The sequence below is a fragment of the Salvia hispanica genome, chromosome 3, assembly GCF_029641045.1.
Source record: "Salvia hispanica isolate PSC_SH4W2 chromosome 3, Shi_PSC_v1, whole genome shotgun sequence".
In the NCBI taxonomy this organism is placed as follows: Eukaryota; Viridiplantae; Streptophyta; class Magnoliopsida; order Lamiales; family Lamiaceae; genus Salvia; species Salvia hispanica.
Genome location: NC_142694.1, coordinates 24,387,178 through 24,396,867, shown reverse-complemented (window position 1 = coordinate 24,396,867; position 9,690 = coordinate 24,387,178). Strand labels below are relative to the sequence as shown.

The window sequence follows — 9,690 nt, the reverse complement described above, 5'->3', positions numbered from 1 at the left end:
ATTTTCAAGCTAAAAATCATTTGCATACAGAAAAGGGCGTTCTCATTTAACACATGTAAAATGTATTCTCATTCAATACATTGACATTCCACATATTATGATATTTTGACGAATTAACGATGAAATTCCGATGGTTGACTCTCTTATACTTATATCAAAATCGAAGGGAAATAAACCTAAATGCTTATTTTTTTTATTACCAACAACAAAAGGAAAATAAAACTAAATTCACATATTTTATGCCAAAACATATTTAGATTTAGATATTTTTACTCGAATTGAAATATGAGGTATTACATATCTTAATCTTATCTATTCAATTAATAATGGATTAAACGATTTGCTATACGCATTACTCATTCAATTTATGTGGTTTATCGTTTTCCGGATTTGTTATACTACTATTATGTGTTTCTAACTTTTTCATAAGAAAATGCAAATAATATTTAAAATAACCATCTGTAATTTGACGCAATTTTTTATAAGATGGCGATTTTTTACGAACAAAATCAATTATTTGTTTCTTAATATATTTCTGTAAAAAAAAAAAGAAAAAAAAAACACCTTGAATAGTTTTTAAAGCGAAAAAAAGTTTTTTTTCTGAAAAAGAGAGATGAACTCAAAACCAAACAAAAAAAATCTAAAAAGCCCTACCGCAACACCTTGAATCCCCCAAATTCATATTAATCGTAACTTCCAATTGCAATTTGGAAGTCCCTTTTGCTCAAATACTATTCTGGGCTTCCGATTTATGCGCAAACGGATAATCTATGTTGCTTGGAAAGAGATGGGCATCGTTTCTCATATTTATGCTGATTTTTTCCACATTTTACTCCCAAATCGCTTCCTCAAAGTCTGACCCTTATGCTGCTAAGAAGAAGCGGATGAGCCAAAAAGTCCGCCAGATGTAATTTTCTATCTCTTCTAAATTCTATCTTTCAATTGGGATTACAAATACTAGAACCGAGCAATTCATCCAGCTGATTGTTAGTTAAACTGATTCATGTCTTGTTTGGGGAGTTTTTTAGTTTTTAATTTGTTTTGCTGTTTTTGATATGTGATGTGTGTTTGCCTTGCTTCCGGATTTGATCACTTGCTATATGCTGCATTGAGTAATTGATTAATTGGGCGTTGATTTGCTCAGTTTTAGATAGGGCATTTGGAGGTAATAGATTTTCAGTTTGATTTGAGTGTTTGAGAAAGGGGAAATGATGATGTTGTTGTCATGAATTTGTTAGATTCACAACTTTTATATGTTGAGAGCAGTGAGCACCGGTGGACTAGAAATGTGTGCTAGAGCTACACCACTCCCGTGTGATTGTATGTTTATGAAAGGCACTCATAGAGATGGACCTGCACCTTCACGATTTTCATAACGACCAAATTATCCCATATAGTTCGATATCCATATTCTCAATTTAGTACTCCTACTAAGTATTTAGAATAGAATTGCACCTTTAGTTTTCCGATGCATGACAGGTTATGTAAGGTGTATTTCGGGTCTTGTTTACTTCTATGCATGTATAGTTTAGTGGATATGTGGTAGGATATACTAATAAAAAAGATACATTCCTTGGTTACTTTGACGTTTTGAGAAGAAAGAGAAGGACAGTTACAAACCATATCCCACATAGATATTTTTCATTTAGTCTTCCATTTAAAATGAAGGAAAGTAAACAATGGATGGGGTTGGATTTTAGTAATCAACGCTAATCCACTAAGGTAAACAAGGCTTTATGATATTGGAACATGCTTAAGGAACAAAGTAAGTTTACTGAACCTGAAATTAGTTTGAGAAAAGATAAGTAACCAAGGCATGTATTGTGTAGTGTATACTCACTCATCTCATCTCCATAACAGGTTTTACCATGCCTATGACAACTATATGACGTATGCTTTCCCGGTTAGTCTTTGATTATATGATAATTACAGATTCTGTGAGATTACTCTACTATTCAGCATGGCTCAAAAATTTAATTCAGATGACTTGTGTTTCAGCATGATGAATTGAAGCCTCTGACAAAATCATTCACGAATTCTCTAAGTGAGCTTGGAAATCTGAAGGTAAGTATTATTCTTGGAGAAGTATATATTAATATAAAGTCCTATTAAAATAACACTGAATTCTTTCTGAGTTTTAGCTTGAACGTCTGCCACAAGAATATAATGGTTCAGCACTCACTCTCATTGAATCTCTGTCCAGGTTCGATGTGCACCTTTAACTTAATCTGGCTTTAAAGTTTAAACCAATTCTGGTTATCTCGTCCTGGTATCATTTTAGTGGTGACATCATATTGTCTTGGAAATGGTTGATGGTTCTGATGTCCTCTTTTACTTTCAGCCTTGTAATTCTGGGAAACAATACCGAGTTTGAGAAGGGAGTTCTTTGGTTATCTGAGAATCTTACATTTGATGTTGATGCCAGGATAAACCTCTTTGAGGTAATGAATTAATTTTTCGGTTTTGTGTATTTGAATATAATCTTGGTCTTACTGCTTAAAACCTTATCTGTTGAGGCTTTTTCTTGTTGTACAACCATTATTATTGAATTTTAGTGGCTATATCTAATATGACCATAGCACACTGTAGAAATAACATTTCCATCATTGATTGTGCTTTTGGGCGTTTTAATCATATTCTTTGCCTTTTGCTTGATATCATGTAGTGCAACATAAGAGTACTTGGAGGACTTGTGTCTGCTCATATTCTTGCAACTGATTCTACAAACAGGTTAACTAAAGGAACTTATTGTAATCAACTTCTTGTCCTCGCTGAGGAGCTAGGAAGACGTTTTTTACCTGCATTTGATACCCCCACTGGACTGCCTTACGCATGGATCAACTTGAAGGTAACTGATTGAATTGTGCATTAAATAGCTGAATACTAACTTTAGTTTATGTAATGAAATTGTGAACCTTAACCTCAAGACAGTAACTTTGATTGTAGAAGTGCATGAACCATGAATATGTAAATGGTTGAAATTACGTTTGTTTTTTGAACATAAGAAGGTTCTTCTCTAGTGTAGTTTTGATATTACTTATAGCATGATTACCGATTAGTGTGTATATATTACACACTTGCACTTATATTGTTTCTCATATTGTATATGAACAAAATTGTGTGTGCAGCACGGTGTGATGGAGAACGAGATAACAGAAACAAGCACATCTGGTTGTGGTATGAACTCCCTCGGAGAAACCCTTTCAAATTTGGTGCTTATACGATATCGTGTTAGATGCTAATTTCCTTTGTTTGGTACTAGGTTCTCTAATTCTTGAAATGGGAGCACTGTCACGTTTAACCGGTGACCCAAGATTTGAGTCTGCTGCTTTACGTGCTCTGCGCAAGTTATGGAGCATGAGGAGCTCTTTAAATCTCATGGGAACAACACTTGATGTAGAAACTGGGGAATGGATAGAGTTTTCTTCTGGAATTGGAGCTGGTATGGTTCTTTGCAGCCCATATTCGGACTACCTCGGAACACACATTACCTTTTTTCAGAAGCTATTGCTTAAAATCAAGTAATCAAAGCATCATTTCTTTACGCAATTCTAAACCACTTTCTTGTCCTTCAAGGTGTTGATTCGTTCTACGAGTATCTAGTTAAAGCTCACATTTTATTCGGAAGGGATGAATTCTGGAGGATGTTTCAGCCTGCTTACACTGCTGTGCAAAAATACTTTCGACATGGTCCTTGGTAAACCCTTCAGTCCAAAAGTGTTTATTCCGTACATATCTGCTTCACATTTCTTCATTGTTTGAGGTTTGAAATTTCCCCTTCCCCTAATCTGCAATCATCTGAATGAATAAAAGAAAGTCTGAAAGGGTTCTCTTCCTACTTATTCTTTTACCTTTTTTGGGATGCTATTTTTCTCTTTATTCTTCAGTATTTCACCCTTGTACGTTTTGTACCCCCACCAACTTTAAATGTTGGTATGGCGGTTATCTTGCTATCATTTCTGTCCCATTATTGTTTATTAGGCAGAGATATTTTACTGTATTATGCTTTGAAGAAGTTTTACTAAGTATTTACCTGTCACTAGGTACCATGAAGCTGATATGAGGACAGGAAGAGCAACGTACTGGCAACTTACGAGCCTACAAGCATTTTGGCCTGGCCTTCAGGTATATATTAGCAAATCGTAGATTCGTAGGATTTCCTCACCAATTTTAATGTGGAAGTTCATTCTTGATTTTTGTTGTGGTAGCTAGGTTCTTGTTGGGGATATCACTGCCGCTAACTCGTCACATCGCGAATTTTTCTATGTATGGCAGAAGTTTGGAGTAATACCAGAGAGGTATTGCTTTTTGTTCTACTTCTATACTATTTGTTGTTCTTTTCTTCCTGCATATTTGTACTTATTTTTTTGAGGTTTTCTGCTATTCAGATATCTCCTGGATCATCAAATGCTGCATCCTACTGAGAAATACTATCCCTTACGCCCAGAGTTGGCAGAATCGACATTTTACCTGTATCAAGCAACCAAAGGTAAACTATTGCAGTGGTATTTACATTCAAAGTTTATATTTTACAAAGCATTACTTATAGAGCTAAATTGATCTTAAATGAGCTTGACAAGTTATATATTGTTAAATTATGTTATTTGTTGTTAAACAAGATCAACACTAGTGTTCGAGTCAAACTGATCTTAAACAAGCTTTGATAGTTATATTAGACAAGGTAAATTTGATATTCTAAAAAACGTACAGTATATCTAAGCAAAGCAACGAGTTTTGTTCTAAAAAATAAATTTAATATGTTATATAATTGGCATAGGTAAAAGTACCTGCACCATATTCGTCATCAAGCTAATATAAAGCCACCTGCACCATATTTGTCAGATCCGTGGTATCTACAAGTGGGGGAGTCAATAGTGGATTCTATCAATTTGCACACACGAGTCGAAGGTGGCTTTGCCAGCATTAGAGATGTAACAACCATGGAGCTGGAAGATCATCAGCACAGCTTTTTCCTCGCTGAGACGTGAGTACTCTAATCATCGATGGATACTGCCAGTTTGTTATAACCTTTTCTTTCTAGCATTTTATATAGTCACAGAATTTTTACAAATATTTTCATTAGTAACTCCAGCATTTGTGAATACTCTGAGATGCATCTGATCTTTTGTCGTTGTGTAGGTGCAAATACCTCTATCTTCTGTTTGACGATTCATTTTTGGTCAACCGAAATTATGTATTTACAACTGAAGGCCACCCACTGCCTATTTTAAGCTCTTGGCATGAGAGACTTCCGGAGGCATATATTCCCAGTAATTGGACATCAGTTAAGGTATTGCTTACTTTCTGTGCCTTTGGATTACTTGATAATTTTCTTCCATTTTTCATATTTGCTCATACCAAATAGTAATATTTTGATATCTAGTTGTTAGTCCTTGAGAGTTGGAGATGTTCATCTTTATCTTTCATTGGACTTATATATGTAAATATGGCCCAGAAGGAAAGCCACACACTGTGAGCAGAATTTTGTGTAAAATGATCGGACATGCCATTTGTGACAGGCTTGAATCCCCAGATTTGACACGTGTGATGGATGTTCTGCCATCAGATTATCTTACAGAAGTCTTTTGTATTTGGTTATTAAGTTTGGTTGAATGCAGTGAGTTAACCATTGGCTGCAGATGTGTAAAACCAACACTGTCCACTAATCACAAGATCTGAAACGGTTCTCAACTTATTTGCAGAGCGAGGAGTGCCGAAAACGAGCCAGTGCAATGTCACAACGGATATGTCCAGCATCGCCAAACTGCAGGCACGACCACGAGCAGCTCGAAAGTGTTTGTCACATCCCAGACACTCGTGCTGATTACAGATGTCTCACTGATGACGACTGTGGTGTCGATTCTATGTCGTGCAGGCGAAGATCGTGCAGCGTGGCTGGTTACTGCGGTCTGTGGCTCTCGTGAGAGCGCCCCGCAACAAATTCTTTTGTTTGTGACAGGAAATAACAGACGCCCGTTTCTGGGAACCACAGGCTTAAACTCACTCACACAAACATTAGTAGGGAAAAGGAAAAAAGCAAGACTAAACACATGTATCTCAATTCTCACACATATTGTAGCATATAACTGTATCATATTTATTTGTAGATGATTGTGCTTCAAAAAAGTTATTGATTACCATACACTGAGGCATTGATTCTTACAGATGAAGTTTGTATTTGTTGAAATTATAGTCCCTTTGTCTATGAAGGATAGTCTTGTAGTAGATTTTTATTATTATCTATTTATAATAAATTTTCTTTCTAATAAGGTGTATTTTATTTTTCACTACCAACATACCAACCACTTTTCTTTGTCTCTTTTTTATTTTATTAATTTTGCATTAAAGCATGTCTTCCATAACTAAGATTATTTTTTTAAACGGGAGTAATATTATACTTTTCGTTCCATATCCCACAAAATAGTCCATTTTTATTTGTTCTTTATTAATAATATTCTAATCAAATTTTTTTGGTCTCTTTCCTATTTTATCAACTATGAATTTGATCAACAAAAGTGTATTTTTATAGGACTACCACACTTATCTAATTTTGGGATTTCTAGGACAATCATCAGTTACTAATAAAATAGAATGTAGTAATTGACAGAACAAAAATACTACAAGATATAAATAGGGGATGCAATGGCGTGTTGCTTATAAATTGACGTTACTAGATTTAGGAGTATAGAAATAAGATTAATCGAGCATGGGCAATTGCTTCAAAGATTTGCTACCAATATAATGGAAGTAGCAATTAATTACTCGTGTGGGGGATTTGTAATGCTTGGGAGTTTAAAGGTCGATGAAGCATCATCGTCCCTATTAATAAGGTTGTAACAGCCTCTCTTTCTTTTTCTGGTTTTAATGCAAACCAAAAAAAACACCACAGAAAGAGACAACAATTACGTTTCACCACTCCCATCTCCACCACCACGGCCACCACCACCTCCTCCGTCGTGAATGGTGTGAAGAGAATAATCGTGACCGAATCGGGAGGTGAGTGATCATGGCGGACATAGTGAAGCAGATCCTCACAAAGCCGATCCAATACGCAGATGAGGTGATCAAGCTCGCGGATCAGGCTAATTTCATGAAAAGCGACTGCAGCGAGATCAAGGTGAGCATCGACAGATCCTCCCATTCTTCGCCTTTATATATTGAGCGATTTCAGAAAAACAGATTACATTCGCTGACCTTTCGTAATTTGGGATTAAAATCGCTGTTTATTACAAATTTTCAGATATATATGGTATAAAATTATACCAAATGCGCCTTCTCAAATATATAAAATTTTTGTTTATATAATGAAATCCTAGCTACGTCCTTGAAGGTGAGAACGGAGAAGCTTGCGGTCCTCCTCCGCCAGGCCGCTCGCGCGAGCGGGGACCTCTACGAGCGCCCCACGCGCCGCATCATCGAGGACACAGAGCAGGTCCTCGACAAGGCCCTCACCCTCGTCTTCAAGTGCCGCTCCAACGGCCTCCGCCGCATCTTCATCATCACCCCTGCCGCTGCCTTCAAGAAGGTCCACCAGCAGCTCGACAACTCCATCGGCGACGTCTCCTGGCTCCTCCGCGTCTCAGCCCCTGCAGACGACCGCGACGACGAGTACCTCGGCCTCCCCCCCATCGCCGCCAACGAGCCCATTTTATGCCTCATTTGGGAGCAGATCGCCATCCTCTGCTCCGGCAGTTTGGATGACCGCGCTGACGCCGCTGCCTCTCTAGTCTCCCTCGCCCGCGACAACGACCGCTACGGCAGCCTGATTATCGAGGAGAGCGGCGTGGTGCCGCTGCTGAAGCTGCTCAAGGAAGGCCGGATGGAGGGGCAGGAACACGCGGCCCGGGCTATCGGGTTGCTCGGGAGGGATCCGGAGAGTGTGGAGATCATCGTCAACGCCGGCGTGTGTGGGGTAGTGGCGAAGATTTTAAAAGAAGGCCACATGAAGGTGCAGATTGTGGTGGCGTGGGCGCTGTCGGAGCTCGCCGCGAACCACCGGAAATGCCAGGATCCTTTCGCACAGCACAACGTCATCCGCCTCCTCGTCAGCCACCTCGCCTTCGAAACCATCCCCGAGCACAGCAAATACGCCATCGCCACCAACAAACAATCGATCCACTCGCTTGTAATGGCGAATTCAAACCCTAACCCTAACCATAAAAGCAACGAAACAGAGGAAAAGCACCACGGCGTCGCCGATCACCCCATGGACAATCAAATGCCTAGCCAAATGCACAATATCGTCACCAACACCTTGGCTATGAAATCAACAATGTTGCCGGTGCCGCACAAATCCGCCGCATCTCCATCTCCGATCAGCCACTCCGACATCGGCGAAAAAAGCGGAAAAACGAATAAACAACAGAGTCACCAGTTCATCAAACAAAACAAAGGCAATGGATTACCAGGATCCAGCATCAAACGCAGAGAATTCGAAGATCCGGCTACAAAAGCAGAGATGAAAGCGATGGCAGCCAGAGCCCTACGCTACCTCTGCGCAGGAAACGTATCCGTATGCAAAAGCATAACAGAGTCACGCGCTCTGCTCTGCCTCGCCGTACTCCTAGAAAAGGGGGAAACCGAAGTGAAGTACAATTCCGCCATGGCGTTGATGGAAATCACCGCCGTGGCCGAGCAGGACTCAGATCTGAGGCGATCGGCGTTCAAACCAACCGCTCCGGTGGCGAGAGCGGTGGTGGATCAGTTCCTCCGAATCGTGGAAAAGGCAGATTGCGAGCTCCTGATCCCTAGCATAATGTCAATTGGAAACCTAGCGAGAACGTTCAGAGCAACGGAGACGAGATTCATACCGGCATTGGTGAATCTGCTGGACGACAGGGAGCCGGAGGTGAGCTGCGAGGCGGCGGCGGCGCTGAACAAGTTCGTGTGCTCGGAGAATTTCCTGCACGAGACGCACAGCAAGGCGATCATCAATAGCGGAGGGCACAGGCATCTGATCCCGCTGATCTACTTCGGGGAGCAGATGGTGCAGATTCCGTCGTTCATACTGCTGTGCTATCTGGCGATGCACGTGCCGGATAGCGAGACGCTGGCGCAGGAAGACGTGTTGATAGCGCTGGAGTGGTCGACGAAGCAGCAGCATCTGATGCAGGATGAGGGCATTGTTACGCTCGTTTATGAAGCTAAGAAGAGATTCGAGCTCTATCAATCTAGAGTCTCCAAACAGTACCACTGATTTTAAGTTTGTGTGTAAATATATATGGGCGTTTGGTTTGATGGATTAGATTACATTATTCTAATGATATGTTGTTTATCAACACGGATTTGGCCCGAGACTCTATCTAACGTGACAAAATTAATTTCGGGTGATACCGGATAAATTTAATTCCATCATACACTCTCGGATTAATTTAATCTCAAATAAACCACTGCTAAATTAAGAATCAAAATAGTGTTTTGGCCTACTGGTAGAGTTACTACTTACTAGTATGACGTTAATATTGCCCACCATTTTTTGTATTTAAACAGTACGTGGGATCCAAAATAGTTACTCACTTTTTAACTACAACAAAGTTATTAATTATACATGTGATACAAACATTCATATTAAGTTGATTAGATTGCAACTTAGCAAGTCCTAATCCAACTAGAAGTCAATACGGAAATGGATCCCCTTGAAATCAACAGAACCTCATGCGGTGCATGAAACGCAAACATCTATTCATCAAC

At 39.5% G+C, this 9,690-nt stretch overlaps 2 protein-coding genes across 2 annotated transcripts; both read left to right on the top strand.

Moving 5' to 3' along the window:
* The first annotated feature begins 602 nt into the window (after positions 1 to 602).
* On the top strand, positions 603 to 6,142 carry LOC125215541 (Glycosyl hydrolase family 47 protein). Its single transcript, XM_048116980.2, has 15 exons — positions 603 to 907; positions 1,861 to 1,903; positions 1,999 to 2,064; positions 2,142 to 2,203; positions 2,342 to 2,441; positions 2,666 to 2,848; positions 3,129 to 3,177; positions 3,263 to 3,442; positions 3,577 to 3,697; positions 4,044 to 4,125; positions 4,213 to 4,298; positions 4,389 to 4,489; positions 4,843 to 4,984; positions 5,140 to 5,290; positions 5,703 to 6,142. Exons 1-15 carry the CDS (start codon positions 771 to 773, stop codon positions 5,922 to 5,924), a joined length of 1,725 nt encoding a protein of 574 aa, XP_047972937.1. The 5' UTR covers positions 603 to 770; the 3' UTR covers positions 5,925 to 6,142.
* An 864-nt stretch (positions 6,143 to 7,006) lies between these two features.
* On the top strand, positions 7,007 to 9,278 carry LOC125209036 (uncharacterized). The gene is made up of 2 exons (XM_089066463.1): positions 7,007 to 7,117; positions 7,304 to 9,278. Exons 1-2 carry the CDS (start codon positions 7,007 to 7,009, stop codon positions 9,194 to 9,196), a joined length of 2,004 nt encoding a protein of 667 aa, XP_088922589.1. The 3' UTR covers positions 9,197 to 9,278.
* Positions 9,279 to 9,690: the final 412 nt, after the last annotated feature.